Genomic DNA, 19,931 nt, shown 5'->3' on the forward strand with positions numbered 1-19,931 from the left:
CAGCGACAACATACTGACCAAGGTTGTCGTAAATGTATGGCACTGTGTTCTTATAAACAAAGCTAGTTACCCTGTGCTCTAAAACAAAGCAGTGTGCAATACCACAGTGAAAAGCGCTTGTTTTAGAGCACAAATGTGTCACAGTGTGGCACAGATCCACCACCACAGCTATCACTCAGGTTTTGTGAAAAGTATTAATAATCATTAATGGGTATTAAAGGTCGAGTTATTCACACAATTACACAGCTGTTAAAATGTATAAATGATTTACATCGTCGCTGTTCTTGCAAAGCCTCGAATGTCCAAAAACGGAATTGCAAAAAAACCAACACAACTTATGGAGAAACAAGGTTTCAGAAGGACAGCAAGTAAGATATGCAAGTGTCATTGACAACTCATGCATATTGTATATTGTTGTATTTAAATGAACTATAATGAACTTTACTGGTGTTAACACCTTTACTGGAGTCAGATGACAGGTTGAGCAAACAATTTAAACTGTTGTTTTTACAGCTGATTGGATACACATACAGTTTTTTGGGGGGGTCATATCTGATGTTTTATTGATGTCATGGATGGAAGAAAAGTATTGAGATACCATCTGGAACAGTTAATGATTCTTCATTCATGTGTCAGAGGCCTCTTCAGGTATGGAGAACGGAGGCTCGGTGAATTTACTGGACTATGGGGAGGCATTGTGGGAGAATGCCGAGAAAAACCGCTACATCCTGTGCCGCTTCATCAACCCAAACAAGCTGACCTCATACCTGCGCCAATGCAAGGTCATCGATGAGCAAGACGAAGATGAGGTGCTCAACTCTCGCCTGCTGGAATCCAAAGCCAACAGAGCAGGTGCTGTTCTCTGTGTCTGTTTGTGTTTATGTCTGGTGAGCGTTTTGCATGTTTGTTGGCTTAAATCTGATGTGTATAGACTTTCTGTTTGTCCAACCAATGGAGGATGGAGGAGTGTTCAGGAAACCTCTCTGAAACCTTTTTTGCAATCGCATTTGATGGTGCACTTAACGCAGAAATGTCACCATTCGGCGCTAAGCATAAAATATAGTGTTGTTAATGTTGTTACAAGATCTGTCCAGGGCTGCTTTGATCTATAAATCGAATTGTGTAGGCATCAACATTCATACATGCGAATGACAAAAATACTGAACGCGGTGGAATATGAAAATGCAAATTTCACGCTGAAAACATTTACATGCAAATCACATCATCAATCAGTAACTTGGTTTTCCCATCGTTCGATGTGTTTTTCCAGGAGTGTAATGGCGTGATGAATGGATGCTTTTAATCCTGTGAGCCACTGCTGTAGTTTTTCTTTCCTTAAGACTCCTTCCTGAACCTCCATACCATTTTTCAACTTCTCAGTGGCCACAGGCAGAATGGATGCGAGGATTTCTAGGCAGCTTGCTAAAGTCTGCGCTGTTTGTTTGTCACAAAGCAGCACATCAAAAGCTTGTTTACCACGGCTGGGATTTTCACAGCCCCCTAATAATTCTTTATCCGCCTGGGACTGACAGTCTGGTACATAATAAAGAAGATTTTTCGAGTACTTTCTGTGATGTGACTTTTTCTAATGAGTTAAAACACAATGCAACGCTTTATCAAAGACAAATCAGGAAATTTGTATCACTGTACAGCAGTGCTAGACACGATAGAATTGTTTTATTTTTCAGTTCACATCACGTGGTAGCATATAAATGAACTGCGTCTGGTTAAAGAGTTTGTTGACTCGGCATCATGGTCCTGAACATGTCTTTAGAGGCGTAAAACAAATAAACAGCACTTTTTTGAGGTACAACGATATCAATGCTCTGTTTTTACTTTTTAGGTCGATTGTTAGATATCCTGCACACGAAAGGGGAACGAGGATATGTGGTGTTTTTAGAGAGTCTGGAACTGTACTACCCTGACCTCTACAAACTCGTGACGGGAAAGGAACCAACCCGCAGATGTTCAACTATAGTCGGTGAGACACTTTAAAATTAAAATGCCACCCATATAAATGACCTACGACCACAGCTTTAAAATGTTTGTTGACTTGTACCATATGCCTCTGCCATAAATTGGCGCAGCACTCTTATAAAAAATGTCAAAGTATAATTATTATATAACTATAACAACAAATTAACTTTTACAACAAAATTACTATGATATATTACTATTGTCCAAAACATGGTCCTATGTTAAAAAACATGCTAATCACTTGGTGTTTTGTGTGGTATTGACCAAAGCTATTAAAGTACTAAAACAATTAAAACATTTCTGTTCATTGAAACTAGTTCTTCAAATAGATTCATTGATTCCAAAATAAATCTTTGTGTTTATAGAATATATGTGTGTGCCATGTATAATTATATGTATATATAAATACGCACACACATGCACACACACACTCACACACACACACACACATATATAATAATATTTACATAAATATATATTCATTTATTTTTTAAATGTAGTTTGCTTTATGTATAAATATTTATTACTTATATTTATTAAATATATAAGGAATGTTTGTGTATTAATATAAATAAACATGCGACACATACTGTAACAAACTCTCTTCAGTGGTCAGCCACACCCCCTCCATCAGCACCTTCTACTAGATTCACCCGTTTACTTTACCCAGACTATTTACTCTCTAAGAATACATTTCACATCATCCTTTGCACTCGCTATAATTGCACCCGCACCTGATACTCATCCCTTGAACACTATATGTACCCTTTCTTGTGTTATGTTGTATGATCTAGTTGTATTTTGTTATTGTTCTAGTGCCGACCTTTTGTTCTCCCGTGGCTTCCTGGTTTATTCTATATAGTTACTTTGTGGATACCCATTCATTTTTGTGAATCACCTACCTTTGGAGTTTACCGTTTTTGTCTTGGATTTTGGATTAAACCTTTATACATCACAGTCTTGTTGTGGGATTGTCCTTCCTTTCTATGTGTAGTGTTACACATATATTATATAAACACAAACATTTGTTTTGGAATCGATTAATCGTGAAAAATCTGCGCCAGACTAAAGATTTTCATAGTCGACTAGTAGTCCCTCATTTCATCAATTAGTTGAATAATCGCACATTTATTATATTAACATACATTAACATAATTACTGGTATACAAGGAAAAGAATAGTCTTAGTTTACCGGCTGAGAAAATGTTTTTTAAAACTTCCATATTACAGAGAAATGGTAAAACATATTAATATAGCGTTTAAAATATAAATTAAGCGCTTTAACGGAATAATAAATGAGCTGCAGCAACACCGGAAAAAGTTATAATTATCATGTGCTGACAGTGAATTATCCTCAAAAAACAGCGAGCAGACTGCCTGTACATTTAAATAATTTATTAACAAAAATACAAACTATAACATCAGTTACATGCCAAATGAATTAGCCAACAAATAAATAAATTAAATAAATTAAAAAAATAAAAATTTAGCAAATAAATAAACATACTTCAAACGGCAACTCTTTAAAATATTAGTAAGTAGTTTAATTAGTAGTTTAGTCGACTATTTGGGGGCAGCCCTAGACAGCACTTATTGAAATCAAATAAATATATTGAGCTAAATTTTATTTGATAAACCAAACAAATATTAGAAATGTTGTCTCCGCAATAAACAAGAATTTTTTTTAGACATTAAAATTATTAACTGAAATTAAATAAAAAACTAAAATAAAAGTGAAATAAAACAACATTCCATTCCATTTTCTACCGCTTATCCGAACTACCTCGGGTCACGGGGAGCCTGCGCCTATCTCAGGAGTCATCGGGCATCAAGGGAAATAAAACAACATAACAAATAAAAAATAAATGACAAGAGCACATAACCAAATTTGTTTTTAAAAATTAAGTAAAATAAACAAAAAGCTTAAAATGTCAAAATAAAAGCTGTTTTAAGATATTCATTAAACTCAAGTATTGAAATGTATAATTCTTTATGCAGTGGAAGAGGGTCAAGAAGGGCTCATTCAGTTTTTAATGAATGAGGTCATAAAGCTGCAGCATCAGTCCAAGGCTAAAGATGTGCAGCGGGTGGACTACATGACCAAATGCCGCACGCTAGAGGACCAGCACAAGAAACTAAAGCTGGCCAACCAGGAGCTGCTTACATTCCAGGAGCGCTACAACAAAATGAAAGAAGAGCGGAATAACTACAACGATGAACTCATCAAGGTGAAAGATGACAACTATCAGCTGGCCATGCGATACGCCCAGCTCAGCGAGGAAAAGAATATGGCTGTCATGAGGAGTCGAGACCTGCAGCTAGAGGTCTGAGAGCTTCTACGAGATTAATTGGCGGATTGTACAGATTTTTGTGCATTTGTTTAGATATTTCATTCTTGAATTCAAATGTTGCTTGTTGACCCATTGTTTCCTCCAGATTGACCAGCTGAAACACAAACTCAACAAGCTTGAAGAGGAATGCAAAATGGAGAGGAGACAGTCTCTGAAACTCAAGAACGATATCGAGAACCGGCCTCGAAAAGAGCAGATATTCGAGCTGGAGCGAGAGAATGAGGTCTTGAAGATCAAACTCCAGGAGCTACAGTCCATCATACAGGTGAAGACCACTTTGTACCTCGCAGGATATGACTGACTTTCAAAAGCGAACGGATGGAAGAGGTCAATAAATGTGAGAGATGTCAAGTTTGTTTTGAATGCTCGTGTTGTTTTTATCCACGCATAGCCAGGGCGCCTTCCTGATTCGGAAAAGGCCATCTTGGATATCCTGGAACACGATCGACAGGAGGCTCTGGAGGACCGGCAGGAGCTGGTTAACAGACTGTATAACCTGCATGAAGAGGTTCGACAGGCCGAGGAGCTCAGAGACAAGGTTAGGAGCTGAATTATCAATTTTTTATGTCAGTTTACTCTGTGATGCCTTGCGATGCTGTCAAGAAAGATTTTGTAGGCCAATTACTCTATTGATGTCATATTGTCATATTTTTTCAAAGTAAACATGCTTAATTCAAGATTATCGTAGATCTTTAAGAGTATGGTCACAGAACTAGAGTTTTAGTTGACAGCTTGAAGTAATGAAATGTAGGCAAAGGTTTTTTCTCTTGTCACACATGAAGGAGAAGTGACAGAGGCTGATGAGGACTGGCCTCTTCTGCAATGTGATGCATCTTTAATTAGCAGTGCATGTGAAGCGCTGGCTGAATGTGTCAGAATTCAGAGTAAGACAGGAAGAGGAGGGGTCCGCGGTGGTGTCTTATCGGAGCCCTCTTTGGAAGGTTTCACTTCTTGAATCTTGTGCATTTTAAAGGAAACTAGTTCACCATTACAATTGCATTTCTTTTTGCCATCTCTCGCAACCAACAGCTGTTGTATTGTTGACACAAAATAAACACTACAAAAATAAAGCGGTTTAAAAAAGAAAATGATGATGTTTAAACCAGTCTAAACTGGATTACTGGGTTGGTCGGCTATTTGCAGTTCAAAAGAAATGCCCACTTTTACCAAACGAGTCACGAGTGGAGAGAACAGTCAGCTTTTGTGGGGGGAGTTTGGGTCAGAGACACGAACAGAAATGGTTGTCAGCCTGATTTTTTTCTTCCTTTAATCATTTTGCAGTATAGCCTATAATAATCCATCAGTTTTCATTTATTCATGTTTAAAGCTTATTGTGTTGAATGACACTTTAATGAAGTGTTTTGTTGTAGGGGTACTGAGTACAGTACATTCTTTCAGCAGTCAATCATAGGCCTATTCAAGAAGGGAGAGGGATCGATTTTTTTTGTTTTAATTTAGCCTCTTTGTTTTGCTATTTTAAAAAAAATGATATCGTATTATATTGAAAAGCAAGACGAAATATAAAAAGTACATTTTGACCATTCAGTTTATGAAATAGTAAAAATACTGGCTAAAAAAATCCGGCTTTGGCCAGGAACTTTCATTTCGGTGCATCGCTGTTGACCTTTAAATATATCTCACTCGGTTTATGCTTCTTTTTCTTTTTTACCTCAAGCATTGAAACATTTTGGCTATATGGAATATGCATATTCATCGCAAGTTTTCACTGTAATGATAGAGATTGTAGCTGTGACAAACTGTTTCTGTCATAAACTGCCGAGTGTGAAATGCTGGTCTGATGGGTGAGTATTAATAAAGTGCGAAAAGAAAACAAGTTTTAGCCTTCAAATCTTTCAACAGCTCACCTCTCTGGTCAAGCGAGACGGTATTGAATCATGCCACCGCACTATATTCAGATCTTTAAATGAAATTGGTTTAAAAGATAAATATTTCATCTAATGCACAGTACCTGGAAGAGAAGGAAGACCTTGAACTGAAGTGCTCCACTCTGGTGAAGGACTGTGAAATGTACAAGAACCGCATGAATACCATCATGATGCAGCTTGAAGAGGTGGAACGTGAACGCGACCAGGTCGGTCTCTAATGGTCCAGCTCTATCATGTGTTTACTTTCTGAATATACAGTATAAAAGGCTGCCGATGTAATCTGTTGTTGTGTATCTCACAGGCCTTCAAGTCAAGAGATGATGCTCAGCACCTCGTGTCCCAGTGTCTGATTGATAAAGACAAGTATCGCAAGCAAATTCGGGAGCTGGAGGAAAAGAGCGATGAGCTTCAAATCAAGATCGTAAGAAAAGAAGCGCAGATAGTCAACCTGGAGTGCAAACTGAGACGCATATCTAAGGATAATTGTCTGGATCAGGTGAGAAATTGAATATCCACTGGGTGTGTCCCTTTTCGATCGAACGTCGTGTTGAAAAAAACCCAGCAGTGTGTATAAGTTATATCAATAAGATTGATTTGTTTTTCTAAATTTGTTTCATGTTTTTCATTTAGAGTTTGCCACGAGACATTACTACGAACATGGCTCATCTCATATCACAGTCTGACCCAAACACCGGAGGACCTTCGGAGGATTCTGGAGAAGAGACTGTCGATGATCAAGAACACATTAAATTCACACGTAGATATAACATCAAAAAAGTGAGCCGAAATGTAAAACCGCTTTCTATCGCATACTTTATATTGCACAGGGTTCAGGTCTTGTGCAAAAGAGACATTCTCATTCCTATTTGTTTTAGGTTGGCATAACAAAATCTCCAAATACAGCACTAAGAAGTCTGCAGTTCCCAGGTAAAATGTTTGTTAGAGCTCTGACAGCCAGAACGGTGTGCTGCAAATGTAGCACATAATCATATCACATGCATTTCAATAACGTTTGCCAAATTTTGCCCTTAAGGGGTTTGCTTAAAAATAATGTATAACATGAAAAACTCTGACTGCTTTCAACTCGGGTTTTCATTCTCTTTTGTCTTATATCATACAGCAGTGCCCTTCACCAATGGATATCCGTCAGAACCTTCGGTCACTGACAACACAAGTCCTGCCAATAGCAGCATCATTAGTTCTCCTATCACACTCAGTTACGTTGCAGAGCTCTCCAATAAAAATGTATGATTCTGTTTATTTTTATCTCATTTGTTTAGCTCTCCATGCAGCTTTAATGTGTTGACAAACGATTCGTTTGTGCGTTCGTCTCTTAGCGTTTCCGTAATGACAGCATATTGTCCACCGCACCTGAGCCTCCGGACCATCACTCTATTGTCAGAAGGATCAAGGAGACTCCAAGCGCTCCGTTAAAGTGGTAATGAAAAACACAGCTCTGTATGATGTACACGCAGTGTAATTTCAATTGAATTAGTATTAATAAATTCATTAATAGCAAATTATTAAACATGTACTGTTTAAAATTTGTGACGCAAATTACAATAGCATAGTACTACATTTAGTGTTACTGGTACAAACTATTAAATTCATATTGTAAAATCGAGACCGGGCTTGTTAGTGGCAAATTGTAATGTCCAGTATTTCTTTTAGTTTTCATCATTCAGACACCGTAGATACAGACAGCGGAGACAACGCAGATATGGGTATAAACATGCAAATGACTTATTTCACCCACTCTGTATCTGATTCATGCATGTAAAGTGTATTCATGAAACTTGTTTGATTGTTTGCTGTAGATGACCATGATTTAGAAATATCCTCCTACGGGCCTTCGTCCATCCACTCATCATCATCATCCCACCAGTCTGAGACAATAGACTGCTATGATCTGGAGCAAGTCAATAACATCTTCAGGCAATTCTCTTTAGAGAGGTTTTGGTCTTATATTTTTGATCTTGATAGTATATTGTTGAAAGGAGAAGATAACATGAAAATGTTTTGTTGTGTGACACTTAAAAAAGAATCTTAAAGGGATAGTTCACCCAAAAATGGCTGCAGTACAGGCCATAAGCCCCGCCCTCTTCATGTAATCAAATAGGATAGGAGCCAAACTATAAAATCCAATTACACTTCAGATATATTATTTTATCCAAAGAAGTTTTCTATTATTTTAGTTAGATTTATCTTGTGTTGATGTATGTCCAAGTGTTCGTTTTTTCAATAAGTTTGGATTTACTCAGTTGTAAGATGTTATAAAAAAGGGTGTGGTGACATGAAGTCTTCGTTTACGATTGAATGAGCAGTATAACCAAAAATATCCCGCCCCCACATTGAGTGCCATAGTAGGAAAAAAATGCAATGGTAGTCGAAAGTGCCCCAGAACTGTTTGCTGTCCTACATTCTTCAAAATATCTTCTTTCGTGTTCAACAATGGGGGGCGAGATCTGTCTGACTATAAGCATTCTTCCAAATATCGTTCTCTGTGTTCATCAGAACAAATATATTTAAACAGATCTGGAACAACTCGGAGGGGAGTAAATGATGACAAAATGTTCATTTCTGGGTGAAATACCCCTTTAAACAATCGTCACGTTTTTTAAAAACAGGACCATAAAAAAGTCCATATGACTTTTTTGCATATTATTTCTTAAGTTCCCTTTTCCCTTTTGATAATATTATTAAAAGAACCTTCCATATATAACTGTGTTCATTTTCTTTTTCCAGACCGTTTCGTCCTTCCTTGACTTCAGGTCCACCACGCAGCTCATTTCGGCCTGTGCAGAGCCTCTCTCTCTCAGGAGAAAACCTTCTAACACAAATCGATCTGATTGGTGGAAACGATAGTGGCATCTTTGTCAACTCTGTCCTGCCTGGCTCTAATGCAGAACGGGCCGGGGTACTAGTCGGCCACCATCTTTTAATGGTGAGGCTGGATCCTGCAGCGTTCCACAATCAAAATAACCCCAAAACCTAATCACTTCGGTTTGATTCTCCTCTAGCTGGAAGGCAGTGTGCACGGAGAAGCCCAGAGCGTGGCTTTAGACACAAGCACCAAGGAGGAAGCCCACTGGACCCTGCAGAGATGTACCGGACAAGTGCATCTCCATTACAAGTTAAACAATGATGGTGAGTGCACAGAAAGTGGCTTCTTTCAAGAAAAAAATCCCCAAGGTGGAGACTTATTACATATACAAGCTCTAAAGAAAACCTGGGCTTTGGTCTTTTAGCCCACGGCGCTGTCTGAATCAATGTTCTGCTCGTCTGTTTGGTGTGAGGTAGTCTATCTCCAGGCCTGAGACCGTGTCTTTCTCTCTCACAAAGATTTCACTCGGCTGGACTGTATCCAGTACCAGAGATACAGCCATTACACGCCCATTGAAGTCTCGGCTGTGAAAAGAATGGCATCCTATCTGCTGTTTAGTGGGTCACAGAAGGTCACTGACCCCACTTTTTTATTTCCAGGCTACAGGCGACTTGTGAAGGATATTGATGATGGCACGGTGGTGTCGGGAGACTCCTTCTACATCCGTCTCAATCTGAACATCTCCAGCCAGCTGGACAGCTGCTCTTTGAACGTACGATGCGATGAGGTTCTTCACGTGTTGGACACCATGCACCAGGGCAGGTGCGAGTGGCTGTGTGCCCGTGTAGACCCTTTTACCAACAAAGACCTGGAGAGGGGCACTATACCAAGTTATTCCAGGTAAAAAACTGACTAGAGCGACTTTATGGTGTCTCTAGCAACACTATAGTTTTCAATCAAACACAAATGAGCAGCACTTGGGCATGTATAAACAGATCTGTCAGGTTATTTGTGAGTATGGAGGTGAGTGTGGGGGTGTTTGTGTCTGTCAGTTTTCATAAAGAGCTGTTAAGTAAACTTGACCGTCACCTCCTCCCCAGAGCCCAACAGCTTCTCCTGGTGAAGATACAGAAGCTGATGTGTCGAGGAGCTCGAGAGGAGATTGATGCTTTCCGTGGGCTGCGGGTCAGTTCCATTACATCATTAACAAAACTGGGTAGAGCATGAATGCAGGTTAATAGTTTGGTAAATAATTCCAGAGTTGACATTTAGAGGTCAAAACTTGAAATATATTATTTTCATTTGTGCTCAGTTATGTGTAATATGGACCTTTGTGGATGTGACAGATCTGGATGTGCTTACCTGACTTCTATATATCTTTTTTTTTTTAAACGTTCATGGATAGTTCACCCAAAAATGAAATTTCTGCTATCATTTCTCACCCTCTTGTCATTTCAAACCTGTATGACTTTCATTCTTGAGCAGAACACAAACGAAGATATTTTGAAGAATGTTAGTAACAGTTGGTCTCATTGACTTGCATTGGACTTGTGTCCATACAATAGAAGTCAATGGGGACCAACGCTTTTTCCTTACTAACATTCTTTGAAACATTATCGTTGTGTTCTTCAGAAGACAGTCATAAGTTTAAATGTTCAAGTGGGTGAGTAAATGATGACAGAAATTTCATTTTGGGTAAACTATCCCTTTAAGAGAGGTCACACATGGGTATTTAAACTTCCAAAGATTGACATGAAAACTATCGGTAAGTGTATTTTTGTCTTGGTAAAGTTGACATTTGCATGGAATTGCCCAGTTATATAACAAGTTATACAATGAGCCTTATGTAACAGGTGTATTCCATAATTACTGTGATCCACCTATAATGTTATTCCGTGTTGTTCATGCATCATTGGGCCGTAATTTAAGTTTGCATAACCGTTTTTAACTTTCTTTGACCTTTTAACGCAATATTTTTAGTAACACTGACAGACTGTATGTAAATCATAGTTGTGTTTTAGACATTTCTAAGTTGCTGAATGGACATTGATTTGTAATGAATGGTCATAGACAATTAGTCCAATTGTTTATTTATGTTAATACAGCCGCAGAACAAAATAAGAGAAAATGTAATTTATTCAGCATTTCTATTAGTATTGTGGCCATTCCAGTCCAGTGTCTGTTGAATTTCAACAAAATCCAACCTCAGGAGTGACATAAAGTCATCCAACATTAATGTGAAAGACTGACAGCGTGACAAGACACATGAAAACTGTAATGAAAATCAAGGTTTTCATATAAAAATATATTTTTTAAACTAATTACATGTACAAATATTACTGTTTTATTACTTAAAGTGAATATGAACTTGTTTGCTTTGCAGTATTTAAGGTATGAAAAAAATAGAGAGCATCATTTCTGATTTTAGCTGTTTCTCCAGTTTTCATTTTCATTTCATAAATGCAAATATTTTTATTCGAAATCTGGGTGAATTATTGTTCGTAGTTCACAGAATGAAACAAAAAGAACCCGTTTCCCTAAACACATAGTAAACTCAGAAAAGCTTAAACCAATTTTTTAATGGTTTCTTATTTTTCCATTTCTGTATATAAACAGATTTCGTTTCTTCAAAAAACATGATTTCATATTTAGCAAAGTGTCTCATTAACGTGTCATTAAGATGAATGCAAAGTTTCCAGTTTTACTTCCACTCATATTGTTATACTGACAGTACAGTCTGTAATGAATGACTTTTTGTATCACAAAGGAATTTTGCATATTTAATGTAACTCTACATCATGATTTGACTATAAAAGTGCCAAAGATGTCATCTTTAATGATCATCTCTCTTCCTCTCACTTCACCCAGAGCACTCTCCAGCCTGAGGAACCCACACCATCACCGGACCCCAAGTCCAATCCCCGGCTGTCCAGAGCCAGCATCTTCATCTGTCAGATATTACAGGTAACACATCTCTCAGAGTTTCTCACAGCACCTCAGCGCTCCTGCGGCAGGAACCCTGCTGAGATTAATAGAGATCTCTGGTGTCAGTTTGTCAGCAGGGCTGATAACAAGTACAAGAGGATGAACAGCAGCGAGCGTGTCCGTATTGTCAATGGAGGAAATTCATCATCTGTCTCCAGACCGGGTTTTGAAACGCTGAGGCCTGAGGGTAAGAAACCCCACCTCATCTATTTCTGGGAAGTCGTTGCGGTCAATGTCATACTTTCTTAATCACACTGTCTCTCATGCCTACTGCCAGTGCTAAAAGGCGAATTACATTTGACGTATTGCGTTAAACTGCTGAACAATGTGCTGTTCTGTTCTTTCAGACTCGGACCCAGAGAGCGACTTAAATAAGAGCTTGAACCTCATACCGTATAGTCTAGTGACCCCACACACATGCCAGCGGAAAAGGCCCGTCTTCTTCACGCCCAACATCTTGGCCAAGACCATCGTCCAAAAGTTTCTCAATCTTGGAGGTGCTATGGAATTCAACATCTGCAAACCAGGTAAAAGCTGTTTATGTTAAACTTTGTGTTGCATGTATGTAGTACACATGTAGATCTTATAACTTTTATAGCAACTTACTCAGTACGTTTAAATACAGGCTTGTGGGAAATATTTCTGTTATATATCTTAATAAACTAGGATAGGAGTTTGTATTGGTAAACAAATGTAACTGTACGATTTTAATGAACGTTTGCATTACAGAATGAGGTGAAATGTGCCTTCAATTATTAGTCAGCAGATCTTGCTAATATTTATCTGGTTACAGAGTTTTGTTATAATAAATGAAATGTTAACTTGGAGCTTGATTCAGAATCATCAATTCCTCACAGATCTCATACCTGTACGTAAGCATTGTTTGGCTTGAACCAAGCACTATCAATTCTACTTTCCAGACGTTCTGACAAAAGATGAATTCCTCATGAAACAGAAGATGGAGCCCATCATTTATTCCAAAGAAAAGCAAACGGGCACATTTGAATGCGTCACCCCAGAAAATATCGAAGCGGTCGCTTGCAAGGTACAGTAATAAATGTTCTTTTCAAAAGAATTTAATAATAGCTAAATTATGTTTTAGCTCTTAAGTGCTGTCATTTCTTCTACTTACTCGGGAGGGTTGTCAGATTTGTATGTATTCGCTGCTATGCCAAGAAGTATCGAGTCTCATTTAAAAGAGCTTCCTCCTCGTACTGTAAGTGCTTAACCCTTTCCAGAGACACACTAACATGAAGTACCCACGTGTTAAAGGAACAGTTCACCCAAAAATGAAAAATCTGTCTTTTTGTTGAAAATCTGTATAAATGTATTTGTTCCGTTGATCACAAAATAAAAATATTTCGAAGCATGTTGGAAAGCAAACAGTTTTGGGGCACCATTGACTACCATTGTCATTTTTCAAACTGTGGTCGTCAATGGTGGCCAAGAGCTGTTCGGTTACAAGCATTCTTCCAAATATCTTTTTCTATCTTCTTCAGAACTAAGAAATGTATAGAGATTTGGCACAACTCAAGGGTGAGCAAATGACATTAGTTTCATTTTTGGGTGAACTGTCTCTTTAATGCTGGATTAAACATGATTTAAACGCTCACAGAGGGTTACCATCCCAGTGTGGTGCCAAATATATACAGTATGAATCCCACAGTAAATTTAACACAGTATTCCAGGATTACATTTAGCCGGGTTTAAAAATGACCCTGAGTTATAAGTGTGCAAAAGGACTATTCAATATGTGGTCGGTTGGCACAGAATGTATTGGTGACCATATCGGCAGGAGTTTCAGCAGTTGTACTCAGACTCTAATTCAGAGATCTCCACTCACTCACATCCTCTCCACAGAGAATGGATACTCATAGAGAAAAGGAATCGAAATTAAGACACTGCCTTTCTATGGCAGTGTATAGAGAGCGCTGCAAAGCTCTCAAGTCTGTGCCGCAACTGAAAGGGGAAGCGGCGTAGGAGAAAGATAGCGGCTGGTGTCTAATGTTTGCTGTGACTGAATGTTAGGTTTCATCAGGTGGTTAACTTTAGGCTGCGTATTGTTTTTCACTCCATAATGTGTCAGAAGGTGACTCGAATTTTCCATTGCATATCTCACACATTTCAGAGGTGTGCAATCGCTGGGTGACTTCTTAACATCAACAAGCAGAGATATTTGTTTCTTGTTTAAATCGCAAATATGTAACTCATTTTAAATCAGGAACAATGTGAATGATATTTGGTCTTTATTTGGTTTTAGAATAAGCACTGTTTACTGGAAGCTGATCTGAGCTGTGTGAAAGACCTGCTGAGGAGAGAAATCTACCCCATTGTCATCTTCATTAAAATCTGCGATAAGAACATCAAAAAACTAAGGCAAGCAGTCTTCACAAGTCTTTTTATATCTGTCTTGCAAAACTGAATAGACCTCAAAATGCACAAAGTTCATCTTTAAATCTTTGTTCAAGCTCAAATAATACCACCATAGCTTTATATTAGGGTTGTTTTAATCGAGATTAGACACATCCAGAATAAAAGTTTTGTTTACATAATATATGTCTGTGTAATGTGACGTTTCATTTTGTATTTATAAACATACACATATGTTAAAGAAACTGTAAAAAAAATGATAAACATTTATATATGATGAATATAAATAAGCACATGTTAATATTCCCTAAATATGTATGTGTATGTGTTTATAATAGAAAATGAATATGCACCGTAGACAGACGTGCTCGAATTTATTGGTACCCTTACAGCTTTTTGAAATAATGCTTCATTCCTCCTGAAGAGAGATGAAATTTGTAATGCTGAGGAACCAGACAGAGACTTGATCCACGTGCAGTATTGAATTTAATGACATAAACAAAGACACAAACAAACAAACCAATGTAATCCAAGAACTGAACAGGAACATGAAACTAATTAACACGAAAAACTACAAAAGACTACAAACATGGTACGCAAAGAGGAAATAACCTAAAAGTCCAAAATGACAGGGGAACACCAACTGAGATCGTGACAAAATTAAAAGCTATTGTCATTAATACTTGCGTGCCTTTGGTATGTCAAAGAATAAAGCAAAGAAGCTGTGGAAAGAGATGAATTTTTGCTTATTCTACAAAGATATTCTTAAATGGCCTGAACACATTTGTTGGTACCCCTTAGAAAAGATAATACGTAATCGGATTATACTGATATTTCAAAGAATTAGTTCCTTTTATTGGTATCACACATGTATCCAATCTAGTAATCAGTTATTCTTCCTATTTAAACATAAAGTAGTCATCGTGCTGTTTGGTATCATTGTGTGCACCACACTGAACATGGACCAGAGGAAGCAAAGGATAGAGTTGTCTGAGGAGCTCAGAAAGAAAATAATAGACAAGCATGGTAAAGATAAAGATATACAAGACCATCTCAAAGCAGCTCGGTGTTCCTGTGACAACAGTTCCAAATATTATTAAGAGGTTTAAGGTCCATGGAATTGAAGCCCTGGGCGCGGCCTCAACAAGAAAATCGACCCCAGATCAAACAGAAGGATAGTGCGAATGGTAGAAAAAGAACCAAGGATAACTGCCAAGGAGATACAAGCTGAACTCCAAGGTGAAGGAACGTCAGTTTCTGATCGCACCATCCGTCACTTTTTGAACAAGAAGAAGACCCAGGAGGACTCCATTTTTGAAAGAAAAACATTAAAAAGCCAGACTGGAATTTGATAAAATTCATATTGACAAGCCACAATCCTTCTGGCTGAAAGTCCTTTGGAAAGATGAGACAAAATTGAAGCTTTTTGCCAAGTTACATCAGCTCTATGTTCATAGACGAAAAAATCAAGCTTTCAAAGAAGTGAACACCGTACATACAGTGAAACATGGAGGAGGCTCTGTTATGTTTTGCTGCTGCTTTGCTGCGTCCGGCACAGGGTGCCTTGAATATGTGCAGGGCACAATGAAATCTAAGGACTATCAAGCCAATCTGAAGCAAGTCGCAGGTCATGGGTCCTCCAACAGGATAATGACCCAAAACACATGGCTTAAATCACCCAAGAATGGATAAGAACAAAACATTGGACTATTCTGAAGTGACCTTCTATGAGTCCTTATCTGAATCCTATCGAACATTTATGGAAAGAGCTGAAACTTGCAGTCTAGAGAAGGCACCTATCAAACTTGAGACAGCTGGAGCAGTTTTCTCCGGAGGAGTGGACCAAACTACCTGTTAACAGGTGTAGAAGTGTCACTGAGAGCTACAGAAAACGTTTGCTTGCAGTGAAGGTTGTGCAACAAAATATTAGGTTAGGGGTCCCGTCATTTTTGTCCATGACATTTTCATTTGTTTTATTATTTACAATATTAAGTCGAATAAAAAATCAAAAGCAAAGTCTGATTTCTATTCAAAATGGAATAAACAATGGTGGATGCCAATTACTTTTGTCAGTTTCAAGTTATTTCAGGGAAAATTGTGCATTCTTCATTTTTTTGTGGAGGGGTACCAACAAATTTGAGCACTTCTGTATTTTCTGTGGACACAAACTTTTATTCTGGATGCGATTAATCGAGATTAATCATTTGACAGTCCTGTTTAATATATTGTTTTCCTTCAAGCAGAAAGTTGCCGCTTAAAGTGGACTCTGATGAGGAGTTTCTCAAGATGTGCCGTTCAAAAGAAAAAGAGCTGGAGATTCTGCCCTGCTTGTATGCTAGCGTGGAGCCGGACTCTTGGAATGGAGTGGAGGACCTTCTTAAACTCATCAAGGACAAGATTTTTGATGAGCAGAAGAAGACGGTCTGGGTCGAGCAGGATCTACTCTAGATGGCCTGTTGTAACCAAATGAGGATCACGAGATAAGGATACACGGTATTTCTGCAACGCAAAAACAGGAAGTGACTGTCAAAGGCAACAGATTGACAAACTGTGTTTCTGTCTGCGGTACAAAAACGTGGATGAGGCATTGTACCATGTGCGGTATTCATAGTACAGTAAACGGTGGAAAGGTTCTCACCCTGAAAGCTTCTTATCCGTTATTCTCCTGAAGCAAAGCCTTTGTCAATACAACCTTCCAATAGTTATCCTTCCTACTCCCCACCTGAGATACTCCGTAATAGTATTTCCCTGCCCACTGCATCTTGCTTCTATTGTGTTTATAACCCCCAATTTATGTAAATAACTGTAAATTAAATCCGATGCTTTTATTGTAGCAGGATACAATAGCCACGGTAAATATTCGAATAATATTTGTCATATATTATGTTTACTCATGTGCTACTTATATTTATTTTAATATAAGCCCACCGTATGTTGCTAAGAATGTGTTTTTTTCCATATAGAGTCTTATTGCTGGGTCTGTTTTCACTGCTATGTACTTCCCAGGGTTCCAAATGCGGCATACTATAATTCAAGGGTTCTGAAACTGTGGTTCCCTGCAGGGCCTAAGATAGGTCCGGGGGGCACAGTTTTTTGAATAAAAAGTTTTGTGCAATCAAACATCATAAAAATAATACCATGAACCAAAAGAATTGAAGTTCCATCATTGTATATGTCACTGTTCTAATTACAATTCTAAGTTTAAGATCATAAGTCTTTATTTGGGGTGGCCACAAAGCAATGCGACCCACAAAAGGGGGGCCTTACGACGGAACAGTTTGAGAACCATTGCTATAATTTAACGGCATTAAATACGAAACCTTTTTTTTACATTTGAGCTTACTACTGTAATTTCCATCTTGTAAAGCAGGGATCTCCAACCCTGCTCCTGGTGAGCTACCATCTTTCAAACTTCCTGTCCAACCCTGCTTCAGCCCACCTGTCTGAATTACCAAGCATTATCATTAGTTGGGGTTGGAGCCGAAATCTTCAGCTCACCGGGAGCAGGGTTGGAGACCCTTGTTGTAAAGCTTTATTTTTAATATGAATTATATTGGAGTCCCATATAGGTTTCTTTTAAGCTCCCATTAATTGTTCTGTAAGCATGCATTCACCGTCTCAAGAGGATTTTATAAGCATAATGTTTGTTTCTGCTATTTCTGATAAGTCTGAATATTCCATAGATATAGAATAACTGCGTAAGTGTAGCATGTCATCCCGGTTGATGCAAATATATGCAGATGTATATAATATTGGACGCATTGGCCCAACGCTAACTTCAGGTCTATATGTTTGGTTAATATAACAATTTATAGTTATTCATATCGTATATAGTTAATTCGTATATCAACAGTATTAAATGACGTTAGAACTACTCAACAGTTAATGGTAAGAGGTCTACTGGAAGTTAAGTTTGGGCCACATTACGTTTTTTGAAGTTGTTGCCGCTAAAACCGGGTTGACGATATCCGCAGGGTCATTTACTGTATCAGACTGTGGATTGAACTATAGAGCCCCTTATAAACATCAATATTTCAGTATTCATTTGCCCTTCAAATATACTGCCTATGAACTTGTCAATGTAGAATTATTGATAACAGTATCTTCATTGTCCCAGTCCCCTCCCAAAAAAGCTGATGTAATAGATCCCTACAGAGTAGTTTTCTTTTTTATATACATATGTTGTTTTGTAAAAGACAGGGGAATGTATTTTATGTAGCTGCATGGTGTGTTTTATATAATAAATGATTGTGAGCCGCAGCATTTGTTGTCTGTAATTTGATGCATGGAGCTGAGATTGGTGTTAAAACTACATTTGTTGTAGAATCATGCATGCTGTGCTTTAGAAAGAAAGTGACACATTTTTGCAGTTGCAGTGAAAAATGAAAAACCGTCAAAGACTTTGATATGAAGAGAAATCCTGGACAGTGTTTGTCATGAGCTGCGCAGTGGAAATTTCAGTTGCTGCAGACATCGTTTTTATGTGGTGGTAGTGGTTCCTTTTCTGAGTTGTTCACTTGCAGACAACAACTCTGACGGTAAATTAACTTTCCACTGTGATTGTAAATACAACTCAGAACAGTCTCGTATCTCTGTCTGTTAACTAAAACACAAAGCATGTAATATAATGCATTTTGTGCTCATTTAAATTAATACGTTTTTATTTAAGTTAGTTTAAATGGTTGATACTTTCTTGTGTGATTGGCACTTTTTATTTTGCAGCACTATACTCCTTACTTGTTTAAAATACGTCACATTGTTTACTGCTTTTAAGATCAATGCATGAAGTTGAAAACGGGGAAGTTAGATAGGAAAATGTCATTTGCACATGAATGCAAATGCATTATGTTTGAAATGTCTCGAGCAAACAATATTGGCTTGTGGCAGTGCGCTATACTGATGTGAGTGACCCATGCACTCGATAGTATAACGAAAGAAAGTAAACAAATGATTTGGATTCCTTATCATCATCCAGCTATTTAAAACCACCGTTTTAAATAGCCTGCCATACGCAACAACCGCTCAAAGATGCTCTGCAACCTATTTATTTTTTTCATTGAGTGCCTCTCTCATACAGCTGATCGCTACAGGAAGTGTGGCGCACATCGCAAGCGTGTCGCTACGCCGTGGCAGATGGCTTACCAATCTGTTAAACGTGGCGCTCCCTGCATCCATCAGTCAAATCTGTAAGGGGCGCTGGAGCCGAAATGTCATAAAAGACTCGGTGACGGAGTGTGTCTGTCACCGAGATCAGAACTTTTGCGCCTAGACCATCTGTATCTGCCGTGCAACGCTGTGATGCTGTGCTTTAACGCTTCCTAATTCACCCACGACTTCATAAGCAATCAGATCCCACTCATCCTTTGTTATGAGAAGCCAAGGCTTTTCTCTTCTGGCTGTTCAATCAAGCACACGCTAATATGTTTTCCGCACCGTTAAATACGGTTTCGGGTGTGCGGAAAACTTTGTTCCTTTGTTACAGGCATTTAGAAATACACATTTTCAAGATCATTGCTTTGATTGGAAAAACATTGCTCA

General features: G+C 38.2%; 1 protein-coding gene across 5 annotated transcripts in view; it reads left to right on the top strand.

Moving 5' to 3' along the window:
* Positions 1-18,653, top strand: part of card11 (caspase recruitment domain family, member 11) — a 33,692-nt gene extending 15,039 nt beyond the window's left edge. Inside the window, exons 2-24 of one of the 5 annotated variants that reach the window (XM_056753062.1) lie at positions 637-852; positions 1,844-1,981; positions 3,976-4,301; positions 4,414-4,593; positions 4,720-4,866; positions 6,295-6,420; positions 6,516-6,710; positions 6,845-7,003; positions 7,090-7,141; positions 7,335-7,459; positions 7,552-7,652; positions 7,886-7,938; positions 8,032-8,167; positions 8,960-9,158; positions 9,235-9,361; positions 9,698-9,938; positions 10,139-10,223; positions 11,907-12,002; positions 12,090-12,210; positions 12,371-12,550; positions 12,944-13,068; positions 14,284-14,399; positions 16,637-18,653. In XM_056753062.1, the coding sequence (XP_056609040.1) occupies positions 651-852; positions 1,844-1,981; positions 3,976-4,301; positions 4,414-4,593; positions 4,720-4,866; positions 6,295-6,420; positions 6,516-6,710; positions 6,845-7,003; positions 7,090-7,141; positions 7,335-7,459; positions 7,552-7,652; positions 7,886-7,938; positions 8,032-8,167; positions 8,960-9,158; positions 9,235-9,361; positions 9,698-9,938; positions 10,139-10,223; positions 11,907-12,002; positions 12,090-12,210; positions 12,371-12,550; positions 12,944-13,068; positions 14,284-14,399; positions 16,637-16,841 (3,435 nt within the window). In that variant the 5' untranslated portion in view covers positions 637-650 and the 3' untranslated portion in view covers positions 16,842-18,653. The remainder of the gene's footprint in view (positions 1-636; positions 853-1,843; positions 1,982-3,975; positions 4,302-4,413; positions 4,594-4,719; positions 4,867-6,294; positions 6,421-6,515; positions 6,711-6,844; positions 7,004-7,089; positions 7,142-7,334; positions 7,460-7,551; positions 7,653-7,885; positions 7,939-8,031; positions 8,168-8,959; positions 9,159-9,234; positions 9,362-9,697; positions 9,939-10,138; positions 10,224-11,906; positions 12,003-12,089; positions 12,211-12,370; positions 12,551-12,943; positions 13,069-14,283; positions 14,400-16,636) is intronic. The other 4 variants (XM_056753066.1, XM_056753063.1, XM_056753064.1 and 1 more) reach the window with 4 other exon arrangements.
* The last annotated feature ends 1,278 nt before the right edge of the window (positions 18,654-19,931 follow it).

This window comes from Triplophysa dalaica, chromosome 7 (assembly GCF_015846415.1).
Source record: "Triplophysa dalaica isolate WHDGS20190420 chromosome 7, ASM1584641v1, whole genome shotgun sequence".
NCBI classification, from domain to species: Eukaryota; Metazoa; Chordata; class Actinopteri; order Cypriniformes; family Nemacheilidae; genus Triplophysa; species Triplophysa dalaica.